This window comes from Mobula hypostoma, chromosome 8 (assembly GCF_963921235.1).
Source record: "Mobula hypostoma chromosome 8, sMobHyp1.1, whole genome shotgun sequence".
Taxonomy (NCBI): domain Eukaryota; kingdom Metazoa; phylum Chordata; class Chondrichthyes; order Myliobatiformes; family Myliobatidae; genus Mobula; species Mobula hypostoma.
Genome location: NC_086104.1, coordinates 20,409,932 through 20,430,366, shown reverse-complemented (window position 1 = coordinate 20,430,366; position 20,435 = coordinate 20,409,932). Strand labels below are relative to the sequence as shown.

The following is a 20,435-nucleotide window of genomic DNA, read 5'->3' as shown; positions in this document are numbered from 1 at the left end:
GGGTTGTGAAATGGAGTGGTTACCATCAGGCGGCACAGTAGAGTAGTGGTTAGCATAATACTTTAATGCGCCTGTGATCAGGGTTCAATTTCCGTCGCTGCCTGTGAGGAGTTTGTACGTTCTCCTCATTGCCACGTGCGTTTTCTTGGAGCGTTTCAGTTTCCACCCACGTTCCAAAGACACACAGATTAGTAGGTGTGGGTGTGCCATGTTTGTGCTGGTATCATGACGACTGCCCCCAGTACATCCTTTTGGACTAAGTTGGTCATTGATTCAGTTAACACATTTCACTGTATGTTTCAATGTACACCTGACAAATGAAGCTAATCTCATCTCATTTTAAAATCATCAATTATAATGTGCATAATTTTTTGCATAATTATATTAATAAAAATATTTGTCTGAGGCTGCTTGTTCTGGAGTTGGTAGTTTGAACCTCTTGTCCGTCTGCAATCTCTACGCAATGACTTTAATAGCAGCTCTATATTTCACCATCTAATTTGGTTTACTTGTCTAAACACTATGTAGAATCAGTGATTACAGATCTTGGAACATTATTGGCTCCTAGTGGATTGATAGAGTGATTAACTAACCACTTGAAATATTGACTCTCATTCTTCTTGTTGTTCTCCACTCCATCAGTGAGGTGGAAATATTTTTGAAGACAAAAATAGAAAATTAAGCCAGTTGAACTTACCTACCACTTAACATGATGATGGTTGCTTTGATATTGATCTTAACTGTGCTTTCCTGTTTGATCCATCATAACCTTTGAATCCCCAATGATCCAAATTACTGTTGGATGCAAAGTGTGTACCTTTTCAAAACAAAACTTTGTTTCTGCATGTACTTGCTGCAAGATATGGCTCTTCAAAGAAGTAATGTTCTTAGCTTTTTCAGGGGAGTGACCTGGATCCGCTCCAATTTACCAACCATCACAACAGGTCACATTCAAGTACAAGATATTGTCATCTGACTGTATGTATACACAACAACGTTCCTTGGACCACAATACACCCATAAACAGAGCTATAATTGCTCTGAACCAATCGATCAAGCATCATCCATAAATTTGTTATGTTGCTACTTTTAATACTTATTTTATGGCTGTCATGTATCTGAGTTGCACTCTTGTATGCTGGACATTGCTTGTACTGGCTGGTTACTTGATTTTATTTGTTGTTTATTTGTTGTTTTATAGCACTGAGTGCAAGAGTTGCAAACTCATTTTCGCTGCATTGGTACATGACGAATTGTGCTATGCAATGACAATAAAGATATTTTGTTTGTTCGTTCCATACATTACACAAAACACAGAAAACAAAATATTGCCATAAATACGTTAGTAAAATGTAATTCGAAAGGCATATAGTGCGCAGCACAGGTGAACAGTACAGTAAACAGCTGGCTGTCCTGGTAATGAGACCTCGCTGGTGGCCGGGTATTCATTAGTCTCACAGCTGGAGGGAAGAAGCTGTTACCCAGTCTGGCAGTCCTAGTCCTGATGCTTCTGTACCTTCCTCCTGACAGTAGTGGATCAAAGAGATTGTGGGGTGGGTGGTAGGGGCCTCAACAATGCTTCGAGCCCTTCGTCTACAGCGGCCAGATAAATGCCACAGATAGAGGGGAGGGAGATCAGAGTGATCCTCCTGCCGATGTTTACTATCTTCTCTAGGGTCTTGTGGTCCAATGTCTTGCAACTTCCATACCACACGATGACACAGCCAGACAGGGCACTGTCAATGGTACTCCTGTAGAAAGTTGTTAGAATGGGTGCGGGGAGTCTCAATCTCCTCAGGAAGTGTAGACACTGCTGTGCCTTCTTGTCAAGTGAGGAGGTGTTATGGGTCCATTATGTGCACTCCAAGGATCGTTGTGCTCTTCCCACAGCAGAGCCATTGATGTGCAGTAGAGAGTAGTCAGCAGAACCACACTTCAGATGGCTCTTCACTCAGCTCTGGAACACCTGGGCAATGAAGATGCATACATCAGACGCTCTTCATTAAACCTCAAAACTTCCGTGTGCAACTGGATCCTCGGTTTCCTCACTTACAGGTCCCAGTCATTAGAGATTGGCAACAACATCTCCTCCACATTCACCATCAGTACAGGTACACCACAAGTCTTGTTGCTTAACCCCCTGCTCTGACTGCTCTGTACTTATAATTGACAATGGCATTTTTATGTTTGCTGTTAACACCACTGTTGTTGACTGAATCAAAGGTGGTGACGAATTAATGTATAGGAGGAAGATTTGAAATCTAGTTGAATGGTGCCACAACAACAGCCTATCACTCATTGTCAGCAAAACCAAAGAGCTGATTGTCAACGATAAGAGGAAAAAGCCAGAGGTCCATGAATCAGTTCTCATTAGAAGTAGAAATGGTCAGTAGCTTTTAAGTTACTCGGCATTATCAGATCAGAGGGATCACAAAGAAGGTATGACAGCACCTGTACTTTCTTAGAAATTTTCATAAATTTGGCGTGTCACCAAAAACTTCAGTAAACTTCCGTGGATGTTGGGATGTTATGGGGAGGTTGTATAAGACATAGGTGAGGCCAAATTTGGAGTATTGTGTACAGTTCTGGTCACCTAACTGTAGGAAGGATATCAATAAGATTGGAAGAATGCAGAGAAGATTTACTAGGATGTTGCCGGGTCTTCAGGAGTTGAGTTATAGGGAAAGATTGAACAAGTTAGGACCTTATTCCTTGGAGCATAGAAGAATGAGGGGAGATTTGATAGAGGTTTACAAAATTATGAGGGGTATAGACCGAGTAAATGTGAGTAGGCTCTTTCCACTTAGATTAGGAGACATAAATACGAGAGGACATGGCTTTAGGGTGAATGGAGAAAGGTTTAGGGGGAACATTAGGGGGGAACTTCTTCACTCGGAGTGCTGGGAGCTTGGAACGAGCTGCCATCCGACGTGGTAAATGCAGGCTCACTCTTAAGTTTTAAGAATAAATTGGATAGGTACATGGATGGGAGAGGTCTGGATTATGAACTGGATGCAGGTCAATGGGACTAGTGGAATAAAGTTTCGGCACAGACTAGAAGAGCCGAATTGCCTGTTTTCTGTGCTGTAGTGTTCTATGGATGCAAAGTGGAAGTACCCTAGATGGTTGCATCACTGCCTTGTATGGAAACACGAATGTGTAGGACAGAAAAGTCTACAGAAAGTGGTCGATACAGCCCAGTTCATCACAGGAAATGTCCCCCTCACTACCATTGAGCACATCTACAAGGAGCGCTGCCACAAAAAAGCAGCAACCATCATCAAGGACTCCAACATCCAGGCCATGCTGTCTTCCCATAGCTACCATTGGGGACGAGGTATAGAAGCCTTAAGTCTCACACCACCAGGTTCAGGAAATGTTACTACCTGACAACCATCAGGCTTCTGAACTAGTGTGGTAAATGGAAGCTAATCACAGAATGATGGTCAAGTACCCTATTGCACTGAATAGTTTCTAAGTCAGAAGTTGTCAGAAGCAGATTTTACAGACTAACGAAACAATCTCCAGTACTTTTAACTATTCTAATGGGGCAGATGTGATAGAATAGCTTTCTGATCCACCTTTAGGAAATAAATAGATTAGATGGACAGATTGCATGTTGTCTGTGCAACAAGAGTGATCAACATGTCCGTGTCCCTGTTTCTCTTTGTTTTTCTGATCCAACCTGCAAAGTTGAATATACCTAACTTGCTTTTTTCTCATCATTTTCCCTCATTGTTAAATGTGGTTTATTGCCAGCACCTTAATTGACAATGTGTGTAACTCTTCAAAATAATTTGAATATTATATAATGAATTGGCCTGATAAACCTGTCACCTCATTAATCTTAGCTGGTGGAGATCTTGTCAGCCTGCATTGTGCTTTTATTGCATTTAAATCACATTCAGCATTCGAGGAGAATACTGGAACATGTTACTCAAATTTTAATTCAGAGTGGCAGGATTTTGAGGTAGAATGCACAGAGCATATTTTAAGATCATACATTTGGTCTGTAGTTGGAACATGTTTACTGTGACAGTTTATATGGTAGGTCTGTGTTGCCTCAAATCACAAACTGCTGTTTGGGGCAAGTCCAAAACCAGGGGCCATAAATACAATAAAGTAACCAAGGAAATCAAGTGGGGTGTAACATGAACTCGTGGAGTAGTTGAAATGAGTTACATTGAGACACATAAAGGAAAAAGCTAATAAGTGCTTGAGAGAAAAAGGAATATGAACAACTTGATAGATGAAGGAGACATAAAAACATCTGCAATACCATCTTGATATGAAGTGTTTTGTTATTATTATAAAATCTATCTCGTAAGTTTATAATTTTTGATAGCCAATTGGCTTATAACAGTTAACATATGCCTCCCTTTTGAAAATGGTTCCTGCTATTCATGTGCCTGGTGTTCAAATTATGTTCATATCTTGTGCGTCGAAGCTGCTTCATAGGGCTGGTGACCACCTCCATGATGGTTGGTTATTGTTGTAATGTCAACAAAGTCACCAGAGAAACACAGCTACAAAGTAGTCTTCTGTTCAGGACACACACACACACAAGCTGACAGCCTTTGGAGTCACGAGAGGGAGACTCCCTGATTCAACGTTACAGTACATTTTTGCGTGTTAAAGAACAAATGTAACAGGACAATTTCTGTGGTTACAATGATGACATAATGCTTCTTTTGAGTTACATGTAGTTTTCAAATACCTGTGGATCTTCCAACCAATACACCCAAAGTGAGTGTTAATCACTGTGGTCTCTGAGTCCTATTCATGCAGTGATGTGTTGATTGCATTCATGCAGATGCAGATATATATCAGTTAGGTGGGTGTTTCCTGATCTGCAATTTATTGTTCTGAGCTACATTTTGAATTTAACCCATAATCCATATTCAGGTCTGAAAGTTGGTTGCTGAAATTAATATTTGTTACCCTAAATACAGGATATGCCCTAACAGTTATCAAGGACATATTCTTTTGTTTTGTAGCTTATTTTTATTGAACTTCATCAAACAAACATTTCCTTAAGATGTATTTCAGATACTGTACATATCATATATGCATATTTGCCACCAATCTCCACATAATATTTATAGAACATAGAATAGTACAGCACAGTACAGGCCCTTCGGCCCACAATGTTGTGCCGACCCTCAAACCCTGCCTCCCATATAAGCCCCCACCTTAGATTCCTCCATATACCTGTCTAGTAGTCTCTTAAACTTCACTAGTGTATCTGCCTCCACCACTGACTCAGGCAGTGCATTCCACGCACCAACCACTCTCTGAGTGAAAAACCTTCCTCCAATATCTCCCTTGAACTTCCCACCCCTTATCTTAAAGCCATGTCCTCTTGTATTGAGCAATGGTGCCCTGGGGAAGAGGAGCTGGCTATCCACTCTATCTATTCCTGTTATTATCTTGTACACCTCTATCATGTCTCCTCTCATCCTCCTTCTCTCCAAAGAGTAAAGCCCTAGCTCCCTTAATCTCTGATCATAATGCATACTTTCTAAACCAGTCAGCATCCTGGTAAATCTCCTCTGTACCCTTTCCAATGCTTCCACATCCTTCCTATAGTGAGGTGACCAGAACTGGACACAATACTCCAAGTGTGGCCTAACCAGAGTTTTATAGAGCTGCATCATTACATCGCGACTCTTAAACTCTATCCCTCGACTTATGAAAGCTAACACCCCATAAGCTTTCTTAACTACCCTATCCACCTGTGAGGCAACTTTCAGGGATCTGTGGACATCTCTCTGCTCCTCCACACTACCAAGTATCCTGCCATTTACTTTGTACTCTGCCTTGAAGTTTGTCCTTACAAAGTGTACCACCTCACACTTCTCCGGGTTGAACTCTGAGGTATACACCTATAGAAAAGAGAGGAAAAAAAGAACAAGCAAAAGTGTAAACTATGTACAAGTAGGGAGTAATCTTTTTTTTACAACATTTTGATTTGTGAGAATAAAATCAGGCCTATGAGATGTTATGTAGTTAAACTATTTTTCCCAGTATGAATCATATTGTTCCAACTTATGATTAACAGATGCTATTATCTTCTTCATTTTGTAAATGCCCGTTGTAATTTCCATCCATGCGTTTAAAGTTGGGCTCTCCTGTGGTAACCATTTCCTGGTAAGAGTCTTTTTACCAGCCACCAGCAGTATATTCATTAAATAATTATCCCTTTTCAACCATTCTTGAGCTATATACCCAAAATATATGGTCTTACTTTCTAAGGGTATTTCACATTTAAAAATGTCTTGTAGGGCATTATGCATCCCACTCCAATAGTCTTTGATAATGGGGCAATCCCAGAAAATATGATAATGGTTTGCATTTTGATTTCCACAATTTCTCCAGCAAACAGGGAGGTTACTATCATAATGGAATTTCTGAGAGGGTGTAATAAAATATCTTATCAATTTTTTCCATCCAAACTCCCTCCATTTCTGTGAACCGGTACACATCCATTGATTCCTCCATATTATTGTCCATTCTTCCTCAGATATAATTATCCCTTCTTCCTTCTCCTATTTTGTTTTAATGTATGAAGTCGAATATGTTTTAAGATTTGACAAACCCTTATACACGCTTGAAGTGATTCTACTACCGTTATCTGAATTATATGCTTTTCTAAATAGCTCTATCAAACATGTACTTGCCTTGGTTACATTTTTAACCCTCCTATTAACATATTGTTGCATCTATAAATACTGATAAAAGTCTTGTTTTTCTAATAAGTGTTTCTCTTTAAGCATTTCAAAACTGAACAGTGTTCCTTCTTTCATTATATTGCAAAGAACTGTTATTCCTTTAGCTGTCCAGTCCTTAAATCTAGCATCCAGTTTATTCGGCGTAAAATCCAAGTCATATGCACACCTTTTAAGAATTGCAATATCTCCCTCTAGTTTATATTCTTTTATGATAGCTTTCCATATCTTAAGAGTCCATTTCACCCATGGGTTATCAACAGTATTTATGTAACTTTGTAGGTTGTTATCAGCCAAAATTGCCTGTATGGGGATGGAAAGTATCCTCTCCTCAATGTTTTTCCATTGAGCGTCATATGATGGGTTGCACCAGCATATCACAGCTCTCAACTGTGCTGCAAAGTAATAATCTTTAAGAGAAGGTAGGCCCCATCCCCACCTTTTCCTTGGCTAATTGCAAAGTTTTGAGACGAACTCTAGGCCTTTTACCTTGCCATATATATCTTGATAGCATTTTGTTCCATTCATTGAATTGATTTTGGTTCATCTCTATTGGTGTGGTCAGAAAGAAATATAATAGTCTGGGCAATATATTCATTTTAATGGATTCAATCCTTGAACTGAGACTAAAAAAATGAACCACATAAAAGTTGCTGGTGAACGCAGCAGGCCAGGCAGCATCTCTAGGAAGAGGTGCAGTCGACGTTTCAGGCCGAGGCCTAAAAAAAGGAATTAGGTTCCATCTTGTTATATTTTCTGTAATTTTTTTATATATAGGCAGATAATTGCATTCTGATAATTTTGCCAAATCTTTTGGCATAATGATACCCAAATATTTGAAAGACTGTGTTTGCCATACCCAGGGATATCTACTTTCAATTTCTCTTAGTTGGCTATAGTTATATGAAAGTAATTGGGTTATATCTATGTTGATCAAGGGCATATTCATGGCAGAAACAGCATTACAATTGTAGAGTGGAAGAATATCACTGAACAATTTTATTTATCACTGTAATATTTCGATTTTTCATTAATTTATTATGATTGTAATTCCATATCAAGATATGTTTATCATGAAATGGAGAACCTGGATGAAGTATTGCATTTTTTTATTTGAACTTGAATATGGTTGGTTGTGGTTTATTCTATATCTTATTTACTTTTCCATCTGGACGACTAGTTAAGTGATTTGCTTAATATTTATGCATTTCTTAATCAGAGTAGATTTTCAGAACAAGTTGGCAACTTCACACCTGTCAAATAAATATACAAGTTTTCTCACAAGCTCCCTAAGATGATGACATATTGTTGTGCAGAATAAAGAATGCTTCTTTGCTTGGTGCAGATGTTGGGTACCAAAAATAAGAATAGTTGCAGAACTGGCAAACACTTTCCTCATTGAATTTGGAGAGCTGGTAATTAGAGAGAATGGTTGAGTGAACTGGAATATTTTATGCCCATGTGTGGTGTAAGTTTGAGTTAGAACATTTGGTAGACTTGCAGGAAATGCCAACTTTTAGACCATTTCACGTTTCCAGCTTTTCCTTTGAAACGTTCATTTGATTTTGAAAACATCAGCTGCTAGGAAACCAACACAAGCTTAGAAATTATAATGACCTAAGTGCAAATTGTGGCTTTGCAACAAGCTTCTGGTTTCTCTAGGAAGAGGTGCAGTCGACGTTTCAGGACGAAGGGTCTCGGCCTGAAACGTCGACTGCACCTCTTCCTAGAGATGCTGCCTGGCCTGCTGCGTTCACCAGTAACTTTTATGTGTGTTGCTTGAATTTCCAGCATGTGCAGAATTCCTGTTGTTCTTCTGGTTTCTGTTACTTTTCTATATAATTTAATATCGGTATAAGTACTACCTCGCTATAAACTGAAGACTCCATTTTTAATCTGAATTAGTAAGGCTGCCCTGATTGTTCAAAGGCTATTAAAATATTATTTTCTATTGCGGGCAGTAATACATGCAATAATACCCATTTAATTTTCATTTAAAGAGTGAAGTCATTTTATTTGTTTCTTTGCTTTTAGAATGCAGAAGCGTGGAACAATCTATCAACAGCATATATCCGACTTAAAGAAAAGTAAGTGGTTGGCTTCCTGTTCTTTATCAGATGCTACAAATCAATTTGACTGGGGGCGAATGATTAATGTTTATATAAGTTCTATAGTTACTTGTCTGTCTTATTGTTTATAGAAGTCTTCCATTGAAATCAGGTATTTCAACTAAAAACAGAATATGTTGGACACACTCAGCAGGTCAGTCAGGCTGCATCTGTAGAAAGAGGAGCCGAGCTGACATTTCAGTCCAGAACTGTTTGTCAGACGTTCTGATAGGGGTCTCAAAGCCGAAGCCGCAACTCTTTTTTTCACTCTCCATAGATGCTACAGGACCAACTGAGTGATTCCAAAATTTTCTGTTTTTATTTCCAATTTCCAGTGCCTGCCATCTGTTTGACTTAAGTTTTATATTTAAACGGGCCTGTCCCAGACAAGCTAACCTTATCTGAGACATAGCCTTAAATGTGTTACATGTCTTTAGAAACACTTTGTTACAGACATATAGATAACATAATTTACATCAACGGTTCTTGTTTCTTAAGTGTCTTCTACAATATTTGATTAATGATATACCAATAAACTGGCTTTGAATAACTCAGATATGAACTTTTTACATAAGTCTTATTGAAAGATAAAGGGCAAAAATTAAGGCTTGTGTTGATATATTTCTTTCACAACTTCAGAATGCTTCAGTGCACTTACATTGAAGTGTTTTGAAGTGTAATCAGTATTGTGATTTTGAAATAGCTCAAGAAGTCATTTGGCCCCTAACATCTGCTCTGCAGTCAATAATATTGTCTAATCTTTTACCCAACTGCCAGTTTCCTGTGCATACTGGATTTCCCTTGGTTCTCTTAATTATGCAGGTACTTTTTATATTGAAAAGTAATGTGATGATGATTAGATAATCTGTTTTACTCTTGTGAATTGTAGAGTAAATATTGGTCAGGACATTTGGAAGAAGGGTCCTGCTCTATGAAAATGGTACCTTGACATCATTTTCATTTTACTGAGAGTTGAATATTAGAAAGGCATCACTGTTGGTGCAGTACTTCTATAGTAATGCACCAAGATTTTTGAGTTAAGTTTACTGCAGCAGTAGATAAAGCTCCAACAACTTGCATCAGAGGCAGAGGTTCGTCAATTGAGCCTGATTAATATTGTGATGCTGTAATCAAATTGCCAAACCGTTGGGCCATTTTCATGCAAAACTTCGAGTTCAAAGTAAGTTTATTGTGGAAGTACGCATATGTCACCATATAGTATCTTGAGATTTGTTATCTTCTGGGCACTTACAGGAAAATAAATAAATACAATTAAATTTATGAAGAACTACAAATAACAAAGACTGACAAACAACCAATGTGCAAAAGAAGCCAAAATATGGAAATTTTTTAAAAAGTAAATAAATAATACTGAGTTGTAGAGTCCTTGGAAGTGAGTCTATAGGGTGTGGAGTCAGTTCGGCGTTGAGGTATCCATGTTATTTCAGGAGCCTGATGGTGGAAGGGTAATAACTGTTCCTGAACTTGGTGATGTTGACCTAAGGCTGCTGTAGCTCCTGCCCTGTGTGGGAGGTGGGTGGGGGGTGGTGGTTAGGAGGCATTGTGTCATTTTATATCAAGAATATACATAAAAATACTGCCTGTTTGATTACAGTAGTTAAAGAAAGGTTCCCTTTGTAATGTTTGCTGGGGATGGTCTTCAGAACGTTATATTTGGACCCAGTTACTGAATCAAAGCTGTGGTTACTTGGTTAGAATGCAGTGGTGAAAAGTGTGTTTTCTCACATCATCGCTGATGGGCCAGGATTCATTGATTCCACTCCGGGTATAATGAGGATGATTCATTATATTATGGATAATCATTGCATAACTCCGTTTGCACACAGAGATAAAGCTCTACGGTCACTCCAGGAAGCCATTAAATGTAACTATGAACATTGGCAGATCTGGGAGAACTATATTCTTACCTGCATAGATGTTGGCGAGTTTGGAGATGCTATTAAGTCATACCATCGACTTATGGACCTAAAAGACAATTACAAAGACATTCAGGTGAGTTTGTAAATTGTGTTTGCAGTTTGCTTTCTGCTCTGTTACCTTATTGTTTGAATGTAACCCACTGTATGAGAGGAAGGAGATGTTTGATTTCCTGACCAGTGGTTAAATTGCACATGGTCCAATATGTTTTTTTTTCCTACTCTTAATCCACCCGACATTTCTATATGTATTTTTAAGAAGAAACTAAATAGCAGTAGCTTGCTGAAAATAGGAAAAAATGTGTTCAGTTAGTAGTTGAGCAGAATAAGCCAGGGTGAATATTATGAACACTTTGATTGGTCACCCAGCATATATTATTCAATAGAAGAATTCTCTTTGGATTTTAATGTGATATGTATATGTACTAATGGGAAATAGTACTGTAGAACCAAGGAGAGACTAGATAGGCTGGGTTTGTTTTCCTTGGAGCTGAGAGAGCTCAGATGCAACAAGGATTGAGGTGTATAAAATTACAAGAGGCCAAGGTAATGCAGACAGTGAGAAACTATCAAAGGAAGAAAATAAACTTCCTTAAATTGCTAGTAGAAGGCCCTAAACAAATGGCACATCTTGTCACTGTTCTCAGGGATTCCTCTGTGCTTTGTAGCATTAATTACGATAAAGTGTCACAACTACTATACAAGAAGCTGGTCAGTAGGTTTTTGTATTGGAGTCAATGAGTACAATTTTCCAGAGCTTTACACGATGAATTTTAAAGAATTTACTTTTAAGCTAACTTGGTTTAAAAGAATTAGTCTGACTGGGCTTTCTGATGCAATGAGTGATAACGAATCCTGCTTGTAATACTTAAATATTATTGCTGACTTAAGCAAAGCTTAACTCTTTATTATCACCGCTGTCCTTACTTTTCTTTTCAATAAGATTAGAACTCTGAGACTTTGATTCAAGATAATAAGATGGTTAGCAGAACAAAGTGAGTACGATGGGCGAGGGCATTGCTTCTTGACCTGGGAGGGCATGGGTTCAACCTGAAGCCAAGCCTCATTCACTTCTCAATTTCTGTAGAACTTTTAAAATTATTCCGGATTATTTTCCAAATCCTTGACTTCACTGATCCGGGTTAATAATGAGGAGTTTGGGTTCTTGAACGGAAGTAAATAGTTTGCTGGTTAAACTACAGTGGACCATATTGTACTGGATCTGCAGCTCTCCGAGCATTCCCCACACCCTTCGAGCTATTCACACGGCTGCATATTTTGCAGCCCAGTGGGCTCAATTATTTTGCCAGCCTTGCAGCCACAGTCGTTTGCCAAAGCAGCGTACTTTTGTGAGTATTGACTCAGCTAGAGTTAGCAGATTGTGAGGTTCTGTCCCCAGAATATCCTGGAAACCTTTTAAAAGATCACTGTTGCCAATGCTCCATCTGTTAATCAAGATTAAAGACGCATTCCGTTTCTGACAGCCGCATTTGTGAGCCATTTCCCATGCCGTTATTAAATTCAGAAGTCTAATATACGGACCTGTTTATACCTACAAATGGCAGAGCTTAGATTTTTGTCTCTCAACCATTCTATTAATTATTCTTATCAATCAAGAGTTTTGATGTTATTCATTACAATACTGTGGAGGTGTGGGTCCCATATCAAGTGATTTTTATGTGTTTTCCAAATCATGAACAACTTAAGGATATCTGTAAAAATGGATCCTATTAATTACCTAGTGATGGTTTGTAGTTGAAATTAATTTAAATAATTAATAAAAAGCAAGCGCTATTCTTAAAGTAACTTAACTAACAATACGTTTACAACATTGGTGGTATGAGACCTAAAGTTTCTGTACTTCCTGCCCGAAGGCAGCAGTGAGAAGAGCACATGGCCTGGATGATGGGAATCGTCGATGATGGATGCTGCTTCCATGTGGCAGCACTCCTTGTAAATGTACTCAATGGTGGGAAGGGCTTTTCGTGTGATGGAAGTAAAGCTGCTGTTTTGTGGTAATGCTTTAATACCAATTTATGCTGATTTGTTAAGATCGTGCAGCAAAGGTTAACATTGGAAAATAGTGTGCATTGTGACTGCGGTGTTAAATTTTGTTCGGCTTGGATGCAGCATGTCAGACTCTACAATCAAGAACACAAATTTTCAAGAATCTTTTCCAGTTTTGACATTTCTTTAAAATTTAGTTTCACAGAAAACATGTCACATCTACTTCATTACACAGAACACTTAGATATTGTGATCTTGTTTGTTGGTGGCGTGAATGTAGAAAATACAGAAACAATGGTCTAACCTGAAATGCAAACACGAGGAAATCTGCAGATGCTGGAATTTCAAGCAACACACATAAAAGCTGCTGGTGAACACAGCAGGCCAGGCAGCATCTCTAGGAAGAGGTACAGTCGACGTTTCGGGCCGAGACCCTTCGTCAGGACTAACTGAAAGAGGAGCGCTGCTATCTCTTCTTTCAGTTAGTCCTGACGAAGGGTCTCGGCCCGAAACATCGACTGTACCTCTTCCTAGAGATGCTGCCTGGCCTGCTGCGTTCACCAGCAACTTTTATGTGTGTTGTCTAACCTGAAAGTTTTGACATAAATACAAACCGGTTAGAATAGCATAGAACTTTATTGTCATTACTCAAGACAACAAGATTGCAGTGCTACTCCAGTCAGTGCAATGCATGTTGTATGGCTTATCTAAAAAAAAATCCCATATTTACATGCAACAAGTAACTTGGATAGTTCATAACACTCAAAAGCCATTGGCAAGCTGGAGTGTCGCATTATTCAGCTGCACAACAGCTGTCGAGAAGTTGTTTATCAGTCGTAACTATCGGCTAAGCTGTTTCTGTATCTACAACCAGATGGCTGGAGATTGAATAGATAGTGACTGTGATGGGATGGGTTTCCAATGATGCTATGATTGCATGCCATCTTGGTCAATGTCTCCCATCCACTACATAATGTACTGGGTGGGCACAGGAGTACATTCAGCCAGAGACTCATTCCACCGAGATGCAGCACTGAGCGTCATAGGAAGTCATTCCTCCCTGTGGCCATCAAACCTTACAACTCCTCCCCTGGAGGGTCAGACACCCTGAGCCAATAAGCTGGTCATGGACTTATTTCCTGGCATTTACTTATTACTATTTAATTATTTATGGTTTTATATTGCTTTATTTATACTCTATTCTTGGTTGGTGCAACTGTAACAAAAACCAATTTCCCTCAGGATCAATAAAGTATGACTATGACTATCAAGAGTTGTGGATTGACTCCAGCCCCATTAATTGGTTGGTTTTCACGTGAGTCGGCAGTTAGAGAGAACAAGCATAACATTTTGTTGTGATGAATGTAGAAATGTGAGAAGATGTTACCAAAAAGACTGTGTGGAAAAAAGCAAGCTCAAATTAATGATTTCCTTTATCATAAAATAATGCCACCACAGGTGGATTTGCAGTGCCTCTTGTGGATTTTGGCCTCAATTTTTCAGAATTCAAGCAATTTTGCCCCTTGATTTTTATAAAGTGATCCCAGATATTTCTGAAGTAATGTCTGACTTTTGGGCCGCGGGGCAGGGAGTAGGATTGTCTGAGCCTAGGTTTGCGTGTCTACAATATTCATGGCCTAATGCACGTAGAGAAAAAATGTAGGAATGGGCAAGAGCATGAGCGTAGCAAGATAACAGCTTATGTTGTCTTGGCCTGGCTCATCACTTATTTATTGTACAATATCAGGGTTGTTCGGTCCATTCTGAGTGCTAAACAAAACACTCTTTCCAATACCTAGCCTGGAGTGTGAAGCAACTTCACAGATTATATTTTTAACCTGATTATCTTGCTGCATTTTCCTTCCTAACATACAGAGCATACCTCAAATAGAGTGGCTCAAAGAGGCACTTATGAAAACAAGTTATGCACCAACAAAAAAAACGACGGAGGAAATTAAGCTCATGGTATGATTTCCTGGTCTCTGTTTGGTACTCCGGTGGGCAGAAAGCTGTTTAATATCACATTAGTTTTACAATTTCCTGTGTAACAAGGAGGAAAATTTCAGAAGAACATGATCAGAAATAAAATTTGATACTACGTTTGATGGGGGAATGGTGTTGAAGTTGATCTGTGATGATGTTAATGAATGACAGAACAAACACGAGAGCTAAAAGGTTGACACCTTCTTCTGGTTTTTTACGCTCTTGTGCTCTAAATGAGGAAAAACTTCTTTGTTGGCACACATTCCAAAACTGGTCCACATCCTGCTATGTTGTACTTACAATGGACTTGTGTTCAAATGCCAGGTCATTTCAACTAACATTTCTAAAATAATAAACTAAAATAACAGACCTCAACACACTAGCCGCAAAGGTTCTGAGACAGACCAAATGGACTGTAAGAAGGCCATTTGACCCAGTGATGGTTGTACTCCAGCTAGTGGTCTAAAGTCATCAGCTTGATTTCTATTGTATTTGTTCGTAAAACGTGGGCGATCATAGTCTTTCCATGTCCATGATTATTTTATCCATCTATTCACCCATCCATCCACCCACCCATCTATCCCTCGCTCCCTCCCCTCCAGCCCTTCAAGCCATGTCACCCAGCAATCCCCCAATTTAATCTTAGTCTGATCACAGGATAATTAACAATGACCAACTAACCTACCAACCAATATGTCTTTGGAATGTGGGAGGAAACTGGAGCACCTGGGGGAAATCCACGTGGTTGTGGAGAGAACGTACAAACTCCTTACAGGCAGCGGAGGGAGTTGAACCCAGGTTGCTGGTACTGTAAAGTGTTGTGCTGCCCCATAATTTGTTCTTGGCAAATTTTTCTACATAAGTGGTTTCTGAGCAGTGTCTTTACATGACGGGTCACCCCAGCCGTGATTGATACTCTTCAGAGACTGTCTGCCTGGCATCAGTAGTCACATAAACAGCACTATGCATCAGCTGCTCGAAAAACCATCCACCCCCTGCTCCCGTGGCTTCACGTGACTCTGATCAGGGCGGGGGTGGGGTAAAGAGGCTAAGCGGGTTCTACACCTTGCCCAAGGGTGACCTGCAGGCTAGTGGAAGGAAGGAGCGCCTTACACCTCCTTTGGTAAAGATGCATCTCCACCCCGAAATCCAGTCTGTTGCAATTCAGTTACAATACCCAGCTATACACTGGATGCCATAGCATCAAAACAAAAGATGTGGAGTAAGGCAAATGCAGAAATCTCCAGTTCCAAGGCAAAGCCATTCCAGAAGCTTGTGTTATCAATCTAAATAGCTGTCTCCTCTGCTTTTTATGACTCTTTTGAGGGTGATTCAGTGTACTGACCTGCTGTAGTGTCCTTCAGAAGTTACCAAGTGTTCGGTATCATTAACGAAAGTAATGATTTCTTCCTGGCACCTTTACAGTATGTTCTTTCTTTGGCCTTTGATTAACAAATGGCAGTGTTGACCGTGTAAATACTGCCTGTTTGGGCATGATACCAGGGACTGTTGGGGGTAAAAAATAAAAGGTGAAAAACAAAGACACAAAAGCAAAGCAATGTGCAAGAATACAGGGACTCAAAGATCTTTTTCTTTTGGTTAAGTGGTTTATTCTCGAAGATATAAAGGCTGAATATATGTTCACAAGTTGTCCACAGCACCCTTCAAGTTAAATCTTAGGATCTTCAGTTTTATAGTCATAAGATATATTGCCATTGGAGTGAATGCCTTTAAAACTGGTTGATGTCATTTATTTATATATAGCCTGTTATTTATATATAGCCTGTTTCTTGGAAAAATTTGGTTCAGCAAAAGCAAGGAGCAGAGTAGATTAAGTTAAGGTTTTTTCCCCCCATTGCTGTAAATTCTGTGCCAGTTGAAGGGACAGAATAGCCTTTAAACTTTATGCTTGGGTCCTTCAAAGCTGGTGTTGAAAGCATTCGCTCCCTCTGACCCTCCCAAATAACTAAACTCCAGTTGACCCTTAACTAAAAACAATAAGTCTTTATAGCCTTAAAGGAACATGACCCCTTCTATTATGATGCATTTTGTTACAAAATTCCTGCTCTTACAGAGCAATATTACTCCATTGAACTGTGAGCAATGGAACGGGAGATGGATGGTTTAGAAATTACATCATTGGTGTAATTCTACACGGTACCATTATAAAATGCCAATGGAAATCCTTTGGTCTGTGAATTTTATCCCTGCTTTAAACATTCCCTTGTCCTTCTTAACAAGAAATGTCAAATTCAAAGCAGAACATCCAAGGTATGTTAGCTTTTCTTTTTTTACTGACTTTGTTTTCACCAAGTGGAGGGACAGAAAATTGAATGCTTAAGCATGAATATCTAGAAATACTAGCCATCCAGTATTCGGTGTGCTGACATTGAAGGACAAGTAATCCCCACATAGCTAAGGGATCAAAAAACAATTAGTTTCAACATTTTGGAAATTCTGATTACTAAATAGACGAATGTACAGGGAAAGACTGAACAAAAATGAATGTGTCTGTATCCTTATGGGTGCCAAGTGTCTCTATAACTTAAAATGCAGCACGTGCATATTTTCTGATGAACAGTTTTAACAAAAGTAATCACTGGTAAAAAGCAAGAATTTTTAATAATTAAGAATTACTTGGATTACATTGGTCCACATCATCAAAGTATTCTTATCTTATGATTGATGAATTGAGGGGACCAGCAGCTGTAGCCACGGATGTGCACAAGATACCTCTTTAGTTAGATAGGTGAGTAATTTGTGAATGGCACATGCTGTCCACTGTTTACTTAGGGCTTTTTGATACTCCTGACAAATGGACTCTTAAGTTCTCAGTGCCACCCTGAAAGTGGCTCCAGATTTTGAGTGGTCATGGACTAAGGATCTCCAGTTTCAGTGGGGACTTTGAGAACGGTTTTGAATCCTTTCATCTGTCCATGTCGCAATCTCTTCCTGTGATAGGGTTCAGCATAGAGTGTTTTAGAATCCTAATGCCAGGCATGTCCTCCCCAGCAAAAGTGATAATTGTACATTGTGGTCTCAAAGCTGCAGACATTGGACTAGGAGAGGGCACTGATAATTGCCTTCTATTGAATTTGAATGATTTTGCATACTCTTTGAAAGCTGTATTGCTAGTATCTCTCTCTTTAAGATGCTTCCTACAAGCAATCCACATCTCAGGAACAAGGCACACATAGTTTCTTTTCTAAGTCAACTGAAGCTTGACTGAAACCTTCTGAGTGTTCTTAGCATTTTCTATTTTTATTTCAATGTCTCTGCAAACGGATGTCAGGTATGGGAACATCATTACCCCAATTCTTAAACAGCTATTCCCACCTCAATACAGCACCTTGCCTCCAACCTAACTTTCTGCTGGAGTGGAGCGAATTTGCAGAACTTGTTCGTTGCATCAGCTCCACTCCAGGACCAAGCCCAGTGGTTAAGCTACAGTAAGCAGTCAAACCTTTTGTCATGCCAAAGTGCAGAGCACCAAACACCTGATGGCTGAGTTGAATTTAATGTGGATAAATGTGAAGTTATCCATTTTGGTGGCAAAAGTAGGAAAACAGATTATTATCTGAATGGTGGCCGATTAGGAAAAGGGGAGGTACAACGAGACCTGGGTATCATTATACACCAGTCATTGAAAGTGGGCATGCAGGTACAGCAGGCGGTGAAAAAGGCGAATGGCATGCTGGCATTTATAGCGAGAGGTTTCGAGTACAGGAGCAGGGAGGTACTACTGCAGTTGTACAAGGCCTTGGTGAGACCACACCTGGAGTATTGTGTGCAGTTTTGGTCCCCTAATCTGAGGAAAGACAGCCTTGCCATAGAGGGAGTACAAAGAAGGTTCACCAGATTGATTCCTGGGATGGCAGGACTTTCACATGAAGAAAGACTGGATGAACTGGGCTTGTACTCGTTGGAATGTAGAAGATTGAGGGGGGATCTGATTGAAACGTATAAAATCCTAAAGGGATTGGACAGGCTAGATGCAGGAAGATTGTTCCCGATGTTGGGGAAGTCCAGGATGAGGGGTCACAGTTTGAGGATAAAGGGGAAGCCTTTTAGGACCGAGATGAGGAAAACTTCTTCACACAGAGAGTGGTGAATCTGTGGAATTCTCTGCCACAGGAAACAGTTGAGGCCAGTTCATTGGCTATATTTAAGAGGGAGTTAGATATGGCCCTTGTGGCTAAAGGGATCAGGGGTATGGAGGGAAGGCTGGTACAGGGTTCTGAGTTGGATGATCAGCCATGATCATACTGAATGGAGCAGGCTCGAAGGGCCGAATGGTCTACTCCTGCACCTATTTTCTATGTTTCTATGTTGATGGAATGGAAGGTGCCACTCATTTAGTGTGTACAAAGACAGAAGGCGATAAGCAGAGCAAATTCAATCCAGGTGGAGAGAGGCTATCTCCCGACAACTATCTGAAGAATGGCAGTGGCAAACCAAAATGTTTGCCCTTTGTCTCAGTCAGAATCTGTCTTCTTGATTAATGTAGTTTGTTTACCATAAGGTTAACTTTGTCTTGGCAGGATGTGGAAGGTCATAATGACCTTAAATAGTGTTGAAAAGAAAATAACCTGCTAAGGAGAATGTGTTAAGCCTTGATACCAATGTCACAATTTTTAAGATAAGTATTTCTCTCTCAAAAACCTGGAAACTTCATGTTGCCTATTTAAATCTACATTTTTTTTCACATTAACTGTTGGCACATAATCTCAAAATTTGGAATCCTACTTTAGTTTGGTTTCAGGGGGTCTGGTATCAGGGAACCAGACTTTGGCAGGTACTTTGCTAAATCTAAATTCATTATCATTTTATCAGAATCATAACCCAGTTTACTGGGAGAGTTTTGAATCCAGCTCACTGATAAGGGATTTGGATTCGGCAGTGTAAATGGTAAGAAGCCAAAATCCAAATTAAAGCAGTGCCCAGTTAAAAGGAATTTAGGCTACTTGATATTTAAATGTACAGTGCATACTTAAATACGAAGATCCTGTAGAGAATACTGCAAGTTTGAATCAAGGTGAGACTTTTTAATCAGAGATTAATGTTCAGTCTGTGAATTAATATTTATTATTCTTGTAACATTCAAATGAAAAGTTATAGTGGAGTATTCCTTTGAAAAATCAGTTAAGTCCGCCACATTTGCTGCAGTTTTATTAATTTTTAACTGTGGAGGGTCACTGCTTTTCAATGAATACTATTTCCTCAGTTTGAGTGGGTGGCAGGCAGTGTGTTGGTTGGCCAACTACAGTGGTGGTGAAAGCTGGCCACTGGGAAATGTGATAAAGTGGCCCAGGAGGGAGTGACTCATTACAGGGAACCAACTCACCCCCACACAGACTGTAGCTGAGATTATGTATTTACTGTGTAAGAAAGGGAGGCCAGTGGGATATAGTTTCTTCAATCTAGTAAAATACATTGTGATATGAAGGCCTGTCATGTGAGCACCATGGCTTAAATGCAAGGCTGATATATAGGACAAGTGATATTTGGTTTGGCATTTCTATTCATGACAATTCCCCCAAGGAGATGCTGGAAATCTGGTCAAAACAGAAATTACTGCAATTATACAGATGGCATGTCATTAATCTGAAATGTTATCTTTATACAGGTGATCTGTTGAGTATTTTTAGTATTTTCTGTTCTTATTTCAAAAC

At 39.4% G+C, this 20,435-nt stretch overlaps 1 protein-coding gene across 2 annotated transcripts in view; it reads left to right on the top strand.

The window, feature by feature from the left end:
• ttc27 (tetratricopeptide repeat domain 27) overlaps positions 1 to 20,435 on the top strand; it is a 299,781-nt gene that overhangs the window by 211,575 nt on the left and 67,771 nt on the right. For both annotated transcript variants that reach the window (XR_010018883.1, XM_063055545.1), the window contains exons 15-16: positions 8,763 to 8,815; positions 10,684 to 10,849. Coding sequence is in view for 1 of the 2 variants with exons in the window: in XM_063055545.1 (XP_062911615.1) it covers positions 8,763 to 8,815; positions 10,684 to 10,849 (219 nt within the window). In the remaining variant the exon portion in view is untranslated. The remainder of the gene's footprint in view (positions 1 to 8,762; positions 8,816 to 10,683; positions 10,850 to 20,435) is intronic.